Genomic DNA, 18,829 nt, shown 5'->3' with positions numbered 1-18,829 from the left:
GTCATCCAGCTCCCTGCTAATGAACCTAGGAAAGCAGTGAAAGATGGGCCAAGTCCTTGGGCCCCTGCACCCAAGTGGGAGACCGGAAGAAGCTCCTGGCTACAGATTGGCCCAACTCCAGTAGTTGTGGCCACTTGGGGTGTGAATCAGCAGATGAATGATATCTCTCTCTTTCTCTGTCTGTCTCTCTCTGTCTCTGCCTCTGCCTCTCTATTACTCTGTCTTTCAAATAAATAAATAAATCTTTTTTTTTAATTTCCTTTATCCTTAAAGAATAAATCCTTTTTAAAAATTTCCCTTTATCCTTAAAGAAGAGAATGAAGAAGCTTCACAATTAAAAAAAAAAAACAACTGTTCATGTGTGTTTGTGGGCAGCCAAAAAGCTGTGTTTGATTTTCCTAAGATGTGAAGGCCCAGTGTGATGACGCCACAGTCCTCAGCAGAATGCCGGTAGATAGGCACTCCTTACCGCTCAGCACTTGCCTTGCCACCAGTCTTTTCCCTGGTTCACGGTGAACCTGCTTCCCTGTCTGTTGATTTTCCTTTCAGCCGCCGCCTGTGAGTTTCTGGATATCGTGGAGCTGCTGCTCCAGTCTGGCGCTGACCCCACTCTCCGAGACCAGGACGGCTGCCTGCCGGAAGAGGTGACGGGCTGCAAAGCAGTTTCTTCGGTGCTGCAGCGGCACACGGCTGGCAAGGCCTAACCAAAAGACTGGGAAAGCACAGTCTGTAATGGGGTAGGGCTTCAGTGTTGAATGAAAGCTGCGAGAATACTGCTTCTTTACCACCCGTCTTTGGTGTGCGTTGGCTAATAAAATCAGTTCTGACGAACTGGGATTTTTGAAGTCTCAGCAATTCACTGTCCGTGCATACATTCCGGAGTGAGTTTTGGTGGTGAGCGTGTGTACTGTGCATAATATAATCCAATTCTGCTGAGCGTGCTCTGGAATTTATCACTGCTCCGGAGGGTGGAGAGAGGAGGAGACAGGTCGTATTTCACAGTATTAAACATGGCCGCTCTTTTAAAAATCCCGCAGAAGCAAAATGTGACCAAGAGCACTGTTACTGATGATTGGGCAAAGTTTCATGAAGTCTCGATGTGGCGGTGATCAAACGACCTTGTAATATTATGTGCGGCTGGTCTGAATAGGTAGCTACCATGTCTGTTCTTTTGGCAGACAGAATGGGGAAGATAAGAAAGAAGGGTGTTAAGAAAAAGAACACGGAAGAAAAGGCAGGATTTTGTCACATGAGGGGTGTAGAAATCTGAACAATAACCTGATTTACTGAAAATCTCAAAACCCTGGGCATTTCAAAATACTACTCAGTGGCCTCGCTCTAGGATTAAAACAGATTCTGGAGCATTCGTTGTTGGCTGGGTCAGGATTCCTCAAAATGAGGACAGAATCTCGGCAGGACCCTGACAGAGTTGGCTGTGGTGTCCCTGCCATGCGTCGCCGTAATCTCTGGAAGAAGCTCAGGCCCGAGCTGTTAGGTCTCTCTGGGGCTGTCTGGTTTGTTGCTGAAGATATTGCTGCATACCAGAACAGCTTTTATTTTGTTTTGGAAACACAAACAAGCATGCCACAGTGTTGAAAGAACATGCTGCTGTTGAAACTGACTCTCTTGTTTTCCCCTTTAAGCATCAAGAACTTCATCGGGGGGATTCCATGACACTTCATATGTAAAGCAGATAGAGGGGCTGGCGCTGTGGCATAACGGTAAAGCCACTGCCTGCAGTGCTGGCATCCCATATGGCTCTGGTTCGAGTCCTGACTGCTCCACTTCCTTATCCAGCTCCCTGCTAATGTTCCTGGGAAAGCAACAGAAGATGGCCCAGGTGCTTGGGACCCTGCACCTACCTGGGAGACCTGGATGAAGCTCCTTGGCTCCTGGCTCCTGGCTTTAGCCTGACCTAGCCCCAGGCCATGTGGCTACCTGGGGAATGAACCAGCACATGGAAGACCTCTCTCTATCCCTATTTCTCTCTCCAACTCTGCCTTTCAAGTAAATAAAATAAACCTTTTTTAAAAAGCAAGTAGATAGTTGTCGTTAAAGAGAAAGTGAGAAGTGAGTCGAGATGCAAAGATAAGCATTCAAAAGATAATTTTTCTAGCAAGTGTTATTAGGACGACAGGAGTAAACTTTCCTAGTGGGGCCCTCACCAGTGGACAGGATTTGCATCAGCTTAAGCTGACCTGTCTTTCTGGAACAAGACCCTCCGGAACAGAAATGAGGCATATTTTAATGATGCTTATTTTGTGATTTTTCTAGCCTCACTTATTTTCTGTCATGTAAACCAAAACCATTCACAAAGACGACTCATTTTTTGAATAATCTCTGAGTTATCTTTGGGAGTGATATGCGTGTTACTGCAATTCTAAGAGTTTGTTCTTCATTGTCTGTCCTTTCACACCGTCCTAACTGCACTGCAACCTACTGGTTAGCTCTCCTCCCCCATGTTCCACTCAGTTGCATGGGTTTTTAAGAAACATTCTACATTAATTATAGTAACAGTGACCAAGATATTGCATGCAGTTTTTAGTTGATATTATCTTATGTACTTTTAGGATATTAGCAGATCAAAAATTATTCATTTCAGATGTTTAAGGTAGTTGTGTAAGCAAGAAGCCATCAAGAAACTCCTTTTTATCTCCATTTTACAATTTGACTTTGATATTTCTCAAACAATTTTTTTAAAGATTTTATTTATTTATTTGAGAGGCAGAGTCAGAGACAGAGAAAAAGGTCTTCCATCCGCTGGTTCACTCCCCAGATGGCCGCAGTGGCCAGAGCTGGACCAGTCTGAAGCCAGGAGCCAGGAGCTTCTTCCACATTTCCTACATGGGTGCAGGGGCCCAAGTACTTGGGCCATCTTCCACTGCTTTCCCAGGACATTAGCAGAGAGCTGGATGGGAAGAGGAGCAACCAGAACACAAACAGTGCCCATACAGGATGCTGGAGCCACAGGTGGAGGGTTAGACCACTACACCACAGCACTGGCCCTTTTTATTATCTGTTTTGCCACATTTAAAACTTTGTTTTAAACAATATATTTTGGTTTTTAGTAACTTTAAAGGTTTAAATTTTACATTCAAAGCTATCACTAAAAATAGCCATCAGGTACATTCTAAAATAAGTTTTCAAAATCTCTATTCTTTGATCACAAGTACTTGAATTTTCAAAAATCTTACTATTGTATAATAATCTGTGATATCTACTTGTGTCTTAAGAGGAAGGTTTCATTCATGAATGTCAGAGAACGCTGGATCTTGGTGTCTTTTTTTTTAGATGTTTAAATTTTTTTTATTTTTAGATGTATTTATTTATTTGAGAGGCAGTTAACAGACAGAGAGAGGGAGAGAGAGATCTTCCATCTACTGGTTCACTCCCCAAATGGCTGCAACAGCCACAGCTATACTGATCAAGAGCCAGGAGCTTCTTCCAGGTTTCCCACACAGGTGCAGAGGCCCAAGCACTTGGACCATCTTCCACTGCTTTCCCAGGCCGTAGCAGAGAGCTGGATCGGAAGTGGAGCAGCCAGGACTTGAGCCAGTGCCCATATAGGATGCTGGCATCATAGGAGGTGGCTTAACCCGTTATGCCACAACATCAGCCCCCAGGATGAGTTTTTGAAAATTGTGTCGCCTCCCAAACAGATGTGCTGGGACTCCAGTGGGCAGCTCAGCCTGGGTGTGAGTGCTCCAAAGAGGTGGCCACCACCATCCATGGGGCCGTCATCCTGACCAAGCTCTCCCTTGTGCCCAAGTAGAGAGGCTACTGGGGGAACAAGATTGGCAAATGCCACACTGTGCCTTGCGAGGTTACCTGCCGCTGTGGCCCTGCGCTTGTGGCCTCATGCCCGCCACCCTAGACTCTGTCCCCAAGAAGCTGCTGCTGCCGGCTGCCGTTGGTGATGGCTGTACCTTAGTCTGAGGCCGCACTGCCACCGCAGGGCAACTTTGCCAAGGCTGCTTTTGATGCCATGTCACAGACCCACAGCTGTCTGACACTGACCTCTGAGAAGGGCTCACCAAGTCTCCCTATCAGGAAGTCACTGACTTCCTGTAAAGACCCTCACCAGAGTTCTGTGCAGAGGACCCAAGCTCCAGCTGCAGCTACAGCGTAAGGTTTTACACAAGAAAAATAAAGGGAATTAAGCCTGTTAAAACTAATGCTGGGGCCTGTCTGTGGCATAGCAGGTAAAGCTGCCACCTGCAGTGCCAGCGTCCCATATGGGCGCTGGTTCTAGTCCCGGCTGCTCCACTTCCAAAGAGTCAGCTCTCCGCTATGACCTGGGAAAGCAATGGAGGACAGCCCAAGGCCTGGGCCCCTACACCTGCGTGGGAGACCTGGAAGAAGCTCCTGGCCCCTGGCTTCAGATTGGCACAGCTCTGGCTATTGCAGTCATCTGGGGAGTGAACCAGTGGATGGAAGACGTGTGTGTGTGTGTCTGTAACTCTGCCTTTCAAATAAATAAATCTTTAAAAAATAAAAGAGAAAAAAGAAAACATCACAGAAAATCCGTTTCTGAAGGCTCATTTCCAATTATGGTTCAATAAGAAGTAAATAATTGTTCAGTTCCTTTACTGTGTGCTGGAGTCGGAATTCTTCATTTCATCCTTGATTCAGGCTGTTTTCAGTGCTCATGAGCATTTTAAAAATTGAGCTGCCGCGGCCGGTGCTGTGGCGTGGTAGGTTAAGCCTCTGCCTCGCTGCCGTATTTCTTGTCGTGACAGCCAACTCCACTGAGGTATATCTGCACACAGAAACACACCTGGCTCCATTTCCCTGTGTCCTTGGGAACAAAAAGGAGATCTGTTGCTTTCTCTCTTCATTTCCATTCCTGAAGTTACAGAACACCACTGGCGCCTCGTTCTGTCTTTGCTATTGACTCCTGCTTGTCATTTACTTTCCCCGCGGTCCCCTCATCCAGAAGTCACTATTGCTCTCACAGCAGTGACGTACTCTGGTGAAACGTGAGGAATAAGAGAATCAGAAACATCCACCACGCAGGCCAACAAGAGAAAAGGAGTGTGCGTCCCCAGACCCCTTGTGAAGTCCTCCTTCCAACCCACCGTCCTTTACCCCTGGAGAGCACCAGGTCGCCTGGAGGGACCATGAGCCCCATCCCCTCCTATCTCAGGGGACGCGGGATGTTGAGGAGTTCCCAGGTCCCCCTGAAGAGCCCCTCCACGGTTCTGTGGGCTTGTGGATCCACTCAGAGCCTTTTTCTGCTCCTCATCGCGCTGTTTGAAGAATGAGCAGTCTCGGTAACCCAGTTGTCAGAGTTTTAACCCCGTTTTTCAGTTTCTCCCACATGATGTAGATGGGGTGTTGCATGCCTATTTGGAGGAATGGGAAAGGCACTTTTTTAAAAAACCAGTAGCCAAGATTTCAGTGAAAACATGGACTGTGGCTTCTCGGTCCCCACCGCAGAGGGAAATCATTAGGGGCACTGGCCAAAGAAGCTGGGCCCTCAACCCTTTGACCTCCAGTCCTGCTGCTGGGCAGAAGTGAGCCACGCTGTTGGTTCCCTGTGGCTGCCGAGGCATGACTATGTGTGCCCCGCCCGTCTGACTTCTCAGAATGCTCTCCCAGGCATGACTTCATCTGTGAGCCCTCCACAGCAGCCGCATAGAGTAGATAGTGCTACAAGTAGCATGAACGCCACCCTCAGCACGAGGAGGAATCTCAGACACAAACCTCAGGTTAGTAAAATCGCCCGGCGCCCCAGAGTTCGAAACTCTTCCTCCATTCAACCTACAGGTGTTTCTTCAGAGCTTACCGTGGCCTCATCCCGTTGGCATGGATCCATCAGTTAAATGTGACCTCTCAAGATGTCACATGAGATATTTTGAAAAGGCTCATAGAAAATCGTGACTTTTCAGCCTATTATGTCTGATGAAGATGTAAGAAGTCAGCCAACTGGCTACATGTTGTTCTCTCTCATGCTTGTCAGGTAGAAGGGTAACAGCCAAGGTGTGGTATGTGCAGTTCTATCTATTACATCTTTTTTTCACGTGTCAGCATTTCCCAGCTAAAAGGTGACTATAACCCAGCGAACCTTTCTATCAAATAGGGACTTCGTAGCTTCCTGCCAGGGTTAGCTGCGTGACTGTGGATTGTCACTGCACGTACAGCACCGCAGCTCTGAGATCAGTGAGCCGGGCGTGTGAGTGTGGCGGAGCTGAGCTTGGGGTGCAGAGGGCTTCGTGTCCCAGAAAACGGCTGCGACTGATGAACGCGAGACTCCAGACTTCGCATGCAAGTTGAAAATGAAAGCTTTTATCAAACTTCAGAGCCCTAAGAAATTACCTTCATAGATGCGTAACCCACTAGCTCCAACTCAGTAATGAAAATATTGTTTAAATGTGATGATCTTGTTATGAATGATTTTCTGATCCCAGTTCTAAAGGTGATTTGGGTTAATGTTTTCACAGTAGTTATACTATAGTTGGTCAATTCTGAAATGCATAGGATATTTTTTTCTTTTATCACATTGGATTTTAATATATTGAATATTCGATGTCTTTTTCAAGCAGTGGTGTACTGTAGTTGCATTGACAGTGGGGTTTTTTTCTTAGTAATACATAAATAATACATAGTACAACCATTGTTAGCTTCAATGAATTATCAGCAGGGCTTTATTCAAAAGCATCTTCATTGAACTTTGGAATAATAGTAAAAGTAGAAATAATTGGCATTTTTCTCTTTTTTAAAGATTTATTTATTTGAAAGGCAGAGAGAGAGAGGGAGAAACAGAGAGAGACCTCTTCCATCCACTGGTTCATTCCCCATGAGGCCACAACAGCCGGGGTGGATCAGGGCCCTGGCCAGAGCCAGGAGCTTCCTCTGCACCTCCCGTGTGGATGACAAGGACCCAAACACTTGGGCCATCTTTTGCTGCTTTTTCCAGGCCATGAGCAAGGAGCTAGATCAGAAGTGGAACAGCTGGACATGAAGTGCCGCCCTCAGGGTGCCGGCATTGCAGGCTGCAGCATTACCCACAATGCCACGCGCCTCTGTGAACTTTGCACACACCCGTTGGACTTTCTCCTTAGCCCTTAGTGCAGTGCCATGTAGGCTTGTGATTTGGGAAATGAGTGTGATCATCGTTGGAGCTTGACCTTGAACGCTTTCAGTCATTTCAGCAACCAGTCAGTTCCTTCACCACCAAAATCTGGGGTCAAAGGGGAAAAAACCCCCTTGGTCTACTTAGCGGCTAACATTCATTATGCGCCAAGTAGGATCAGTTTTTCAACTATGCATTACTTGAAAAGACTGACCAAGGGAAGCTGTTTCACCTGATCTTTATTCACTTATCCCTGAAGTACTCTTGTCACAGTCCTCCCAGAAAGGCATGATCCTTGCATGGATCAACATAGGTGTCGGGAGTTCGTGCTTTTTCCTTAATATTTTTACTTTTGTATGTGAAGTCTCAAAGTGTTCTTCCCTGTGTTCTGTCATGTAGCTTCTTCTTGATGCGGGTACAAAGTAAAGGCATTATTTGACGGTTTTCCCTCCTCTGGGGATGTGTGCACGGGGTCACTTCTGCAGGCCTCCCTCCTGCAATGCAGAGAAACCTTCCTGGCCTCGGAACCAGGGCGAGGTGTCCCAGTGCACACACTGGTTTTTGTTCAGGACAGACTCTTCCCTGCTGGGGTCCTTCCTCGTGTCTTAGGAAGAATGGGCATGAGTCAGCAAATGAGCCCAGAGATTAAAAACCAGGTGGGAAACATGGAGGAGCTGCCCCCACGAGAGGCATTTGCCTCTGAACGCTAGACACCTTGGGGGGGGGGGTCTTTTACAGCAGGAAAAATGACCACTTGAACCTAAAGCCATTGAGTGCAGTGGCAGAGCGGGCGGGACCCTGGCGGCACAGAGCGGTGAAGAGGTGGCTTCCCACGGGCTGCCCCGGGCAGCAGCCACAGATTAATCGTCCATGCTGCAGCCAGCATTTACTCCTTCTCCCATTTGTGCAGCCGTCATGGTCTCCATTTTAATGTTTGGAAGGTAAGTTCAGCTGATGGACACTCTGTTGTAATGAAAAGCTCTCTGAAAGTACATGCGCGCGCGCACACACACACACACACACACACACGTGCGCACAGAGTAAGAAGTGGCCCCGCTGGTGCGCGTGGCTCTCATGGAGTACATTTGTGAGCCCAAAGCTTAGTCCTGGCCATGTTTATAGCACTTTAGCTCTGTTTGTGAGTTTGGACCCCTTCCAGAAAAAGAAGAGAAAGACATATATTATTGTTTATAATCTGCTTTATTCCGCCAAACCTTGACTGAGCGGACTCGTGGATTGCTGTTTAAATCCCCCAGTGCCTTTAACTACTGATACAGAAAGTGGTTAATGCGCATTCTAAACGAAGCTTGGCATCCACTCCAGGAAATCACTTTAATTGAGAAGCATTAAATGTTAAAATGATTTAGAAAAAAAACAACCGCTAGCACGCATATTGAGTGTAAAGTCCCAGCCCACCAGTAATAGAGTTTCTTGGTTATTGTGTTCCTCCAGCCCGAGTGAGCTTTAAGCTCTGCATTTGACAGGTGTCAGAAAAGTGACTGTGAATTCCCCAGGTCACTATCAGCTGGCCAGTGAGGAGGCAGCCTTCAAGGACTCCACTGGAGAGGGAGAGCTGTCGACTTTATGGATGTTTGTTTTTCTGGGATAATAAACGAGTCCCAGGTGACTAAAATACAAGTTTTAACCCCGAAGTCCTTGCCTGGGCTTCCCACTGCTGTGCAGAAGCCATCTGTTGAAACCTATTTACCATTTTAATGGCCTTTAAAAAAAATGCTTATTTCCAACTCACGTGTGTGCCAAGACCACTTTTTTGGATCTATATTTTATCTTTCAGAAAGCAATTCCCAGCCTTTCCCAAATCCCCTAGCCCCTCCCAGCCAACAGGAGCTTGTGGGCCAGGGCTGGCGAGCAGGAGAAAGATCAGTCTTGAATAAATAAATGAGGCCTCAGCGGGGCAGTGGCTGTGGCACCTGCCGGCGGGGCAGGCCCAGGGCAGCCTGTCCCCCACCCTAGGGCCGCTTCCACGGCACATCCACGTGGGGAGAAGGGAACGTGTGCTCCTGTCAGGTCCAGCCTGGGGCCTGTTCTGTTGAATTACAAAATAACGTAGCCATTGGTATATAACTCCCACGTCCCCTCTGTGTGTCTGAGGGCCAGCGAAAGGAAAGGGTGAAACTGTGAGGATGCCCTGAGATCACATTGGCGAAGATAAGAAGATGAGTGACGAGGTCGGCTCTCAGAGACCCACACCACATAGGAGGCCCACAGCTGCTTCCGCTGAACCATTGTGAGTAATGCACCGAGGACAGACGCTCACCACTTAAAAGACCCCTGCTTATTTGTGTGATAGTTTGATGGTTTCTTTTCCTTACTCCTTTCAGAAGGACGATAGTAAACATTTCCCTCTTCCTAAGGACCTGGCCCATTTCATAAACCCGGATTTCCCCTCCCTCCCAACTCCGGGCATTCGTGCAGCAGCACTGGCCCGGCTGCTGCTCCCCTGCGGCTGCCCTGGGCCAAGTCCTGGCCGGGGCCGAGGCCTGCCAGTGCTCGCCGGGCAGCCGGGCTCGGGGCTCCGGGGGAGGCGCCAGGCACTCTGGATGGAAACACTGGAGCAGCTCCTGCAGAGGGCAGATGGAAGCTGGCCTTTGGCTGTTGGGGGGACCCTCAGAGCCCCGTCTCAAACAGCAGATGTAAGGAGACACGTGCCAACACGGCATCCTCACGATTTCATTCTAGCTTAGCAACAAACCACAGGTGGCCCCACACTGCCTGGCTTTTCCTCTCTCTCCACAGTGATGTGCACCGAGTGGAACCCTGGGCCCGAAGAGAAAGCACAGGAAAGCGGTGGAGACGCTGCCTGCCGGGCCTCCCTGCAGTCTCCCAAGTGGGTCCCGGAGTCCTTCTGCCCGGGGATGGCCTGCCTTTACTCTCCTCTAAGCAGCTGAACAGACAGGAGGGAAGGGAGACTCAAGACAGGCAGGCTGGAGGACGAGGGGCCTAAGAAGTGCCCGATGAATTCAGCCACCCAGTGACGTGGTGCCGAGTGCATCGTGGCCCGAATCCTCAGGCACCCTTGGAGTACCCAGATTTAGAAGCAGCAGGGCCCTTGGGAGCCATGTCCAGTGTCCCCACAATCACTAAGGTACTGAGCTGGCAAAGCACAGTAGTCCTGAGGCCCAGTGCCCTGTGTCCCCTGCCAACATCCCTCCTCTCGCTTGATGCCCTCATCGTGTCCCCCCTCCCTTGCCACATAGCCCCTGCAGGTCACCAGGGGGGTGTAGCCAAGGACAGCAGGGCTTGGGGGCTCCCCTGAAAGACTGGGGCACAGAGTGGGTCTAGGACTTACGTTAAGTCGCGACAGCCTGGTGGCAGCACTGGACAGAGAACAAGGCCCAGAGCCTCCTGCTTTCCACCGAAGCGTGCACTTTTTCTCTTTTTTTCAAAGTTGTCTGTGCCCAGGAAAGGAGAAAACGGGGACTCAACAAAATCAGACGGCAGAGAAGTTAGCATTGCCGCTGCTGCGGAGTCCCGGGAGCCTTTCCCAGGCACCCCAGCGTAACGAGCAGCTACCCCGCACAGCCTGGCAGCCTCCGTCAGCTCCACACACCGGCACAGAAATGTGTCCCAGCCACATTGTCCGCAGTGGCCCCAGGCCACGTCGCTACCGGGCACCGGAAGCCTGGCTGGCTGTGTGCGGAACTACACTGTTAGTCCAGTTTCCACACATGCTACTGTATCGGGCCACACGGGTGGATCTGGATCTTGTCCCATCACTGGCGGGGAAGGCGCCTGCTGGTGTTTGCCCAGCCGAACCCCGGCCCTACGGAAACGCTGCGTCTTGGTCATCTTTAGTCGAAAGTCTCTGTTGCTCCAGCCTCCGCAGCCGCACACTGGGCCTGCTGCAGAGAGAACACCGGACAGAGATTTTCCTAGGAAACGCTCCCTGGTTGAACAGAGGCCCTGGGGACTCTGAGGTCCCTGGTTTCTCCTGGCTACTCTACTTCTGTCCCAGCACCCTGCTAGTGCACACCGTGGCAGGCAGCAGGTGATGTCCCTCTCCCCCTCGCCCAAACAGGCACGTTTGCAGGTGGTCTCTAGGGAGAACATTTTTCAGTGTGAACAGCTTTAAGATGCAACAGCATAGGGGCCAGCCCTGTGGCATAACGGATTAAGCCACCACCTGCAGCACCAGCAGCCCTTATGGATGCTGGTTTGAGTCCCAGCAGCTCCACTTCCAATCCACACCCTCTAATACACCTGGGAAAGCAGCAGAAGATGGCTCAAGTGCTTGGGCCCCTGCACCTGTGTGGGAGACCTGGCTGTGGCTCCTGGCTTCAGCCTGGCCCAGCCCCAGCCATTGCAGCCATCTGGGGAGTGAACCAGCAGATAGAAGATCTCTTCCTCTCCCCTCTCTCTCTGTAACTCTGCTTTTCAAATAAATAAATCTTTAAAAACAAGATGCAACAGGATAAATAGCTGACAGTTACGTGGTCTGAGTTTGTTCCGCCCGCTGCCTAGTCTCGGAGCAGGGAATCCTGTCCAAGAAGTCGCTCAAAAGCCCAGAGCCCCTCCTCCCAGCGCCCTTCCATTTCCTGGCCGGAAGTACTTGTCCTCCTGCCTGCAGAGCCGTCTTTTGATTCCCTTGTGGGGATAAAAGGATCCCATGTCAGCTCAGCTTTCTGTTCCGTTGACGTCAGACAGACAGACTTCCAGAGAACCAAATGAGAAGCCGGAGCCGTCAGATTCTAAAGAACGTCGTGTTTATTTTACAGGCTTACCGAACACATCTCATGCCAACACACAGGAGGCACAGACAGACAACGCACCAGCTTGTTTTCCAAAGTCACATGGCAATAAATAAAGACGGGTGGGGCCTTTTGTTTTCCTCTTTCTTTTTCCCAGGAAACGAGACTCCATTTCTCTTCAACTGTACAAAATTTACAGTGCGAGGGATGAGGGCAGCAGTCCAGGGCTCGGGGGCCCCCGGGGCCTTGAGGTCTGACCGTGAGCTCAGAACGGCTGCCGGGCCCCTGAGCCCTGAGCCGGCTTGCTTGGCTGAGCAGAGTCCTCAAGTGGGCAAGTACACGGGGGTCCTCGTCTCCAGGTGGGCAGCGGGGGCGCGTGGGGGGGTGTCCTTGCTCTGGCCACCTGTGCTCTGCCTCCTGCGGCAAAGGAGCGCTTGGCACACCTCCCGGGCCCGCCGCTGCCTCCTCACCAGAGCTAGCAGCATGAAACTGTGCTTTTCGTGTGGTCCTACCAAGCGGGGTGTGGATGGGATGACTGCTGAGCTCTCTCTTTTTGGCTGTGGTCACTGTGCCAGAGCAGTTGCAGCAAGGGCCAGCTGACCAGTCCGAGAGAGAGAGAGCCAGGGATGTGCTTTTTATTTCGCTTCCAGCATGCCCAGAGTCGTTCAGCAGCAGGCAATAAAACAAAACTCATTTCCGCCTAATTGAATTTGTCTTCATCTCACAGTTTCCAGTTTTTAAAGTGCAATGGTTACAAACGAGCCTCCCCAGGCCTTCCAGACCCTGCAGGCCGAGGAGGTGTGGTCCTCATCTCCGAGGTTAGAACCAGGCTGTCGGGGGCGGCGTGTGGCAGGTGGGTGCTGGACAGCACACTGGCAGCCAGCACCCGGCTTTTGCCCATCGGGAGCCTTGAGCCCCCTCTGGCCAGGAGACAGGTGGCTCAAAATAACCAACGCACGCTTCCAGGGAGAATGTCTGCTGGTCTACAGATGTCTTAGACTTCCGTGCAAGGTGAGCTTCATAGAGCAGCCCTCACACTCAAGTATTTTATTAGATTTTAGGTTTTACACTGGTTTCTCCTGGCTCCCCTACTTCTGTCCCAGCACCCTGCTGATGCACACCGGGGCAGGCAGCAGGTGATGGCTCAAGTACTTGGGCCACTGCCACCCACGCAGGAGACCCAGAACGAGTCCCAGGCTCCTGGCTTTGGCCTGGCCCAGCCCTGGCTGCGGTAGGCATTTGGGGGAATGAACCAGCCAATGGAAGATCTCTGCCTCTCTACCTTTCAACTAAAATGAAAATTAAAAAAAAAAAAGGCTGAGCAATTGTTTAAGAAAAAAAAAAGAACTTTAAGGATACAGCCAAATGCTCTTTTAAAGTCTGATTTCTGCTCTCTTTCCCTCATGTTCCACTATGAATTTGCAGGAATGATGTTATCGGCATGGTGGTTGCTGTCCGTTTTATATTCATCACTGTGGCACCAGTGCTGCAGACAGAAACCCCACCTGCAGGGAAGCCCACGTAAAGCCCGAGACCCCCGTGGCTGTGCTCCTACATGGGCACCAGTGTTTGCTGCACTCCAGGGAGGCGGCTCGGGGCACAGGAAGCCCTCCCGGTTTGCTGGCTTGCGCGCTCTCAAGGGTTTTGCCAGCCAGCCACACTGCTCACTCCGCTCTGCAAGAGAATTACTTTGTTGGTGTGAACAAGCAAAGCCTCCCAGGCTCCCAGCATTGAATTGGGAGTCTGATGAAGTGTTAAAAAAAAAAAAATCGGCTTCAACTGCTGTTACACAGTGCCACCCTGGTAGGGATGCCCCCCTGGAAAAGCCTGCTCGCTCGCCCTATCCACCACTCACCAAAAGCAGGAGGCGCTGAGGGGCACAGCCACGCTGAGGCTGGTCCGGCCAGGGCAGCTGTGCAGCTGGGTCATCGCCCAGTGCAGCTGTTCTGCACGTTGTGAGCAGCCTTGTAAGACAGTGTGTTTAAGAAGCTGTCCTCAGAAGACACGGCTGCATTTCTCTTCCTGCGCATGGTTTGTCACCTTGCACTCGCGCCTCCATCCCTCTCCCCAGCCCAGGGTTCACCCAGGGCATTCCCCAATCGCACAGGAACTGGACGGGCTTAACACACTGGAAGCGTGAACGCGGGACCTCAAGAAAAGGATCTACCTTTGCAGACTCCACGAAAAGACCACAGCAGCTGTAGCGCACCAAAAGTTAGGGCTACACTGCAAAACGGATCAGAGCAAAGGCGGCCTGAAGATGGATGAGGCATTCCAGAGGGGCTCACGTCCAGCCGCAGCAGACAACGGGGACCTGCCATTACTCCTTTCCCCTGCCTGCCACGTGCCGACGGCTCTGCTGGCCGCCTGCCCCCAGAATGAAGGGGTTCTCGGGGTCTCCGGCCCCATCACATCATGTGAAAGAGGGGCAGCGCCTCCTCACCCTCCCTGCTGTGCCCGTCTTGTTGAAGAGAACAAGAGGCTGGAAGCAGCCAACCACTGTTTCCCAAGGGGGCAGGGCTGACGCCAGCTGGTTACAGTCCAGTTTGCCCGTGGGGAGCTTGCTGGTGGCCAGATGCGGGTGCAGAGGGGGGAGCTGCAGCACCATCCGAGCTGGTGCCTCCCGGGGCAACCACGCGCTGCAGGCTTTGTAACATGCGCTGCAAACCTCAAAGCAGGGAGTCCCTGCACGCCACTGGCTTCCTCGGCTCACGTCCAGCCAGCCACCCAGACAGAGGCAGCCCACGGACCACCTGGAACCCCTTGGACAATCCTAAGGCTGCTCCCTCAGTGACGACTCCCAACCGAGGTGGCCAGAACAGCGCCCCTTGTTCCTGGAAGCAACCAAGACTGTCCTCCAATGGAGCCAGTGAAAACAGCAAAGCAGAGGGGGAACCTGACCTGCAAACTCACCCAAAGCAACTCCCTCCCGGCAGACTCTCAATCTCACTACGAAAGCACGGGGCCTCGGGGCCTGGCCTCGCCCGTAGGGCTAGGAGCCTGCACGCGTGGAATCCCGGGCGCCTACACCTGTTCTCACTGATTGTCGTTCTGTCCTCTCCACGGCTTAGCTTTGATCGTTTTGCACCCCACGGCCTGGCTTGGGGAGTAAATGTCTGAGCAAACTGAAAAGGCACAGTGTGCACCCAGGGGGCTCCTCGGGCAGCCCGCGTGGTGCCCCGGGCGCTTGGCTCCAGCCTGAGTCACCTGCAGTGAGAACCAGGCTTGCCATCAGGGATCCGGGGACAGAAGGGATTTCTTGAGAAGCCCATACAGGCAAATATCCTCTGGACTGTACTTCCAGCTTAAAAAAAAAAAAAAAAAAAAAAAAAAGCGTGTTTTCACAGAAAAAAATAAATAAATAGAAGAGCAGAGGGGCATGTTTCTAGTTTCAAACTGTAGCCATCCAAACGGTGAGCGTGTTTATTCTGGAAGTGAGGGCTGCTCCAGAAATCGCTTTGACTCTACGCCAGGGCCTCTGCCCCAGGAATCTCGATTTCTGGTGAAAGCACTGGGTTGGGAGGCGTTGGCGTGAGACGCACCTGTTGGAGCAGAGTCCCCGGGGGGCCAGGGTGGCCTTGTCACAGTCACCTTGTGCCACCAAAGCACTGAGCAGCCAAAGCCTACAAGCCGGACGGGAGGTGCATGGGCGGGGCGGGGTGGGGTGGGGGAGGCGAGCCGCCAAGCCAGCAGCCCTAGCGCGAGGGGTTTCCCAGCTCCAGGCCAGGTTTGGAGACGCCACAGCCTGCCCACCGCCTCCCCCACGGAAACCAGGCCCTAGCTAGGTCTGCCAGCCTGCTGGGGCTCGGCGGAGCGCATCCATTGAAAATAATGGAAATCCCCACCGGCACATTTTTGATCCCGAAAAAGCAAAGTCTCTTTGATCCTTGAAGACGCTCTCTCTCAAGCCCAAAGGCCAGGCAGGGCGGGGAGAAGTTTAGAAAGGAGGGTGATCCATCTCATCGAGCCACGAGGCCGGGCTGGTGGGAAAGTCGGGGTAGCCTACACTGCTCCCCGTGGAGATGTCGGAGGTGGGCCCCCCGGCCATAGCTCTCAGCGTGTGGTTCACTCCCTGCCCTGCGGGCGCCACCACACCCAGATTACTGTCCACCGTGTAATCCAGCCCATGGAGCAAAGGGGCGTGGGTGGGCAGGGAGGAGATGGAGGACGGAGACTGGGGGACCCCATAGGGGCTCCCATCTCCCAGGTCCTGGTAGGGCTGCCGGGTCCCGTCCATGGAGAAGCTCCCATTCATTAACTGTCCGCCTGTAACGTCCCCCACGTTGCCATAAATCCTATTGGTGTGGCCAAGTTCTGAGAGAATTTGATCCTCTGTGGACAAAAGAACGCAGGTTTATTGTCAACTGGCAGGACTCGGCGGTCCCTGCCCTTCGCGACCTAGGAACGCACAGGCCCAGGACAGACGCCCAAGCGCAGGTCAGACACCAGCACGCGGGCCGGGCATCCGGAGACCAACCCAGGCCGAGGGGACCCACAGGAGGAACCCCAGCAAGAACTAAGATCCTGGGGCCCAGGAGGCTGGAGACACGCCGGGCCCGGGTGACGTGTGCACTCTCAGGAGCGACACAGACACACACCACAGGTGGAAACCAGGGGCGGCCAGGAGCTACTCTGAAAACTTCCCAGCTGAGACAAGGACTTGTCTGCCTTGGTGGGGCACAGCAGGTGGCTGTGGTCGGGCAGCTGAGGCCCACTCATAGCCGTGTGTGCAGAGTCCTGGTCCACCCGGAAGAGTACCTCCAAGCAAACACGGCTTCTCGTTCCTTAAAGACTCTATTAAGGGGCTCAAATATGGAATGTCTGCCACCTGGAGGAACTCCTCTCCCCACCAGAGGAGAGCAGGTGGAGTCCAGGAAACAAGGGGTTCTATATGGCCCGGCTCCCAGAATCACTGGACACGGCTGAATGTTCTCGTCCGTTCCCCCGGGGGAGGCAGGCGCCCGGAGGAGGCCAGGGGCTTTCGGAGCAAGGGCATCAGGTCCGCGGGCCCTGTGTCCTGAGAGCAAGCTGACCCCCAGGACAGCCCCCTCCTCTCTGTCCTGACGGCCCCTCCCGCTTCCACCCAGGCCTGTGCGTCGGTCCCTACGTCAGACCTCCTCAACCTCAACCAACACCCACCCCGGTCTTTCCGAGGCCACCCCTGATTCCACTCCTGAAGCTGGATGGGGGCGGGGCTCACGCCCTCTAAAGGGGAAGGCCCATAGGACCCACAGTCGGCTGCACCCGCTGGTGGCCCGCAGCACCCGGAGATGGGCAGAGAGCTACTCTTCCCCACTCAACACACAGGGCAGCTGAGGCTTGAGGGAAGCCAATCAAGCCGACAGAGCCACCTGGAAAGCAGGTTTCTGACCGCCCCACCCCCAGGGCGGTCCCCCACCCCCACCCCCGTAGAGGGCCCAGCAAGTGGGAATTCTCAGGAATTACATGCAGTCATTGCAATCTCGCGGATGCACGGATCGGAACGTGGCGCATGCGGCAAAGCAGGTGTGCGGCGCGCTGCGTGGACCGAGTGGGGCGGGAAGGGGTGTCCCAGGTGAAGCCAGTGCCCCCATCTGGCATGCACCGGCACTGCTGATTCCCCAGGGGAAGGGGCCTGTGGCGAGGCTGGGGACCGAGACTGGGATGCAGCCCTTGGTCTACAGCCGTGTGGGCCGGTGAGGGGGCCCCAGTAGACAGGAAAGGGGGGGGGCAGGGAGCCCGACTTTCACAGCTCAGGGGCAGGGCTCTTCCTAGGGGCTGCCCACCACCCCCACCCCGGCCTCGGCCGCCAGTCCTGGGGCAAGGGCTGTGCCCAGGCAGGCGCGGCCAGGACCTGGGGGTTGCCGCACCTCGGGGGCCTCGGCCTGGAGCCTCCGGCCCTGCTCACCTCGGAAGCTCAGCTCACTGTCACTGACCCCACAGTCCTCCGCAGAGCTCTCCTTCTCCTGCTTGCCGCCTGCCCGGCTCCTCTTGACGCTCTTGTAGAACTGCCCCCAGCGGTGCCGGCCCGCGTCTTTCTTCAGCCGCTTCTCCTTGGCCCGTCGGTTCTGGAACCAGACCTGCGGTGCGCGCGTGCGCGCGAGCGAGAGCAGCCAGGTGGGTGCCCGCCCGGCGCGCCCCCGGCCGCCCCGCGCGACCCCGTCCGAGTCCCCGGGGCCGCTCACCTGCACGACCCGCATGTCCAGGCCCGTCTCCGAGGAGAGCTGCTCGCGCACGTGCCGCGCGGGCTTCGGGGAGTTCTTGTAGGCGTTCTTCAGCGTCTCCAGCTGCTTGGCCGTGATGGTGGTGCGCGGCCGCTTGGCCCCGGCCTCCGAGTCGTCTGCGGGGAGAGGCACCTCTCACCGGGCCGCCCGCCCTCCTGCCGCCATCCGCAGGCCTCCTCCGGCCGCCCCCGCCCAGCAGGACCCACGTCCCTGTCTGGACAAGCACCCTTGCCCACAAGGCCTCGCCCCCTCCGAGCCCCTGCCCCACTTTCCCGGGCGCACAGCTGGGTGAGCTGCACGCTCAGCAGGCCCCTTAGGCAGAGTCTGCGGATCAAACCCTGGTCCAGAGCCTACTGGCGAATTTTGCAGTTAACCGAGTGGATGGAAACCAGAGAGGAAGCAGGAGGAACAGAACGGGACGGGTACTGCCCCACGACACCCGTTTGCCTCTGGCGTGGGTAGGACTGCGGAAATGCGAAATGAGGTTCTCCCTCTGGGTCACGGTCAAAATCTGAAAACCAGCGTCTAGGTGCCCTCAGGGCACCAGCAAGAAGAGACGCGCGAAGTGTTCCCTGGATTCGCAGCAGACAAGCCTTGGGCTCCGCTGTGTGTGCCGCTCGGGGGCGGGCACGGAGTGAGCAGCTGCACAGACCAACCTCACAGCCTGCTGCTCCTCTGCCCACACGGAGGCCACCCCCTCTGTGCGCAGTGCCCCTGGGGGCCAACCCGGTCAAGCTGCCAGCTGTGTCCCTCAGCTCCCGCTCAGCTTGGGGCACGGCGGGTAAAGCAGGCACCTGCTCCAGTCCCACCCAGCTCGCTGCTGTGGCCTGGGAAAGCAGTAC

General features: G+C 53.8%; 2 protein-coding genes across 5 annotated transcripts in view; one reads left to right on the top strand and one right to left on the bottom strand.

The window, feature by feature from the left end:
* The window catches only part of ACBD6 (acyl-CoA binding domain containing 6), a 195,760-nt gene extending 194,923 nt beyond the window's left edge, over window positions 1–837 (top strand). For all 4 annotated transcript variants that reach the window (XR_016210356.1, XM_002715013.6, XM_089299466.1 and 1 more), the window contains one exon: window positions 550–837. Coding sequence is in view for 3 of the 4 variants with exons in the window: in XM_002715013.6 (XP_002715059.3) it covers window positions 550–704 (155 nt within the window). In the remaining variant the exon portion in view is untranslated. The remainder of the gene's footprint in view (window positions 1–549) is intronic.
* A 14,337-nt stretch (window positions 838–15,174) lies between these two features.
* LHX4 (LIM homeobox 4) overlaps window positions 15,175–18,829 on the bottom strand; it is a 35,701-nt gene continuing 32,046 nt past the window's right edge. The window contains exons 7-9 of the mRNA XM_089336774.1: window positions 17,949–18,103; window positions 17,672–17,843; window positions 15,175–16,116 (exon numbers count right to left, since the gene is read on the bottom strand). Coding sequence (XP_089192900.1) covers window positions 15,722–16,116; window positions 17,672–17,843; window positions 17,949–18,103 — 722 coding nt within the window. The 3' untranslated portion in view covers window positions 15,175–15,721. The remainder of the gene's footprint in view (window positions 16,117–17,671; window positions 17,844–17,948; window positions 18,104–18,829) is intronic.

This window comes from Oryctolagus cuniculus, chromosome 7, assembly GCF_051225735.1.
Source record: "Oryctolagus cuniculus isolate XC-2025 breed Fujian yellow rabbit chromosome 7, ASM5122573v1, whole genome shotgun sequence".
Taxonomy (NCBI): domain Eukaryota; kingdom Metazoa; phylum Chordata; class Mammalia; order Lagomorpha; family Leporidae; genus Oryctolagus; species Oryctolagus cuniculus.
This window is presented reverse-complemented; position numbering and strand designations above follow the sequence as displayed.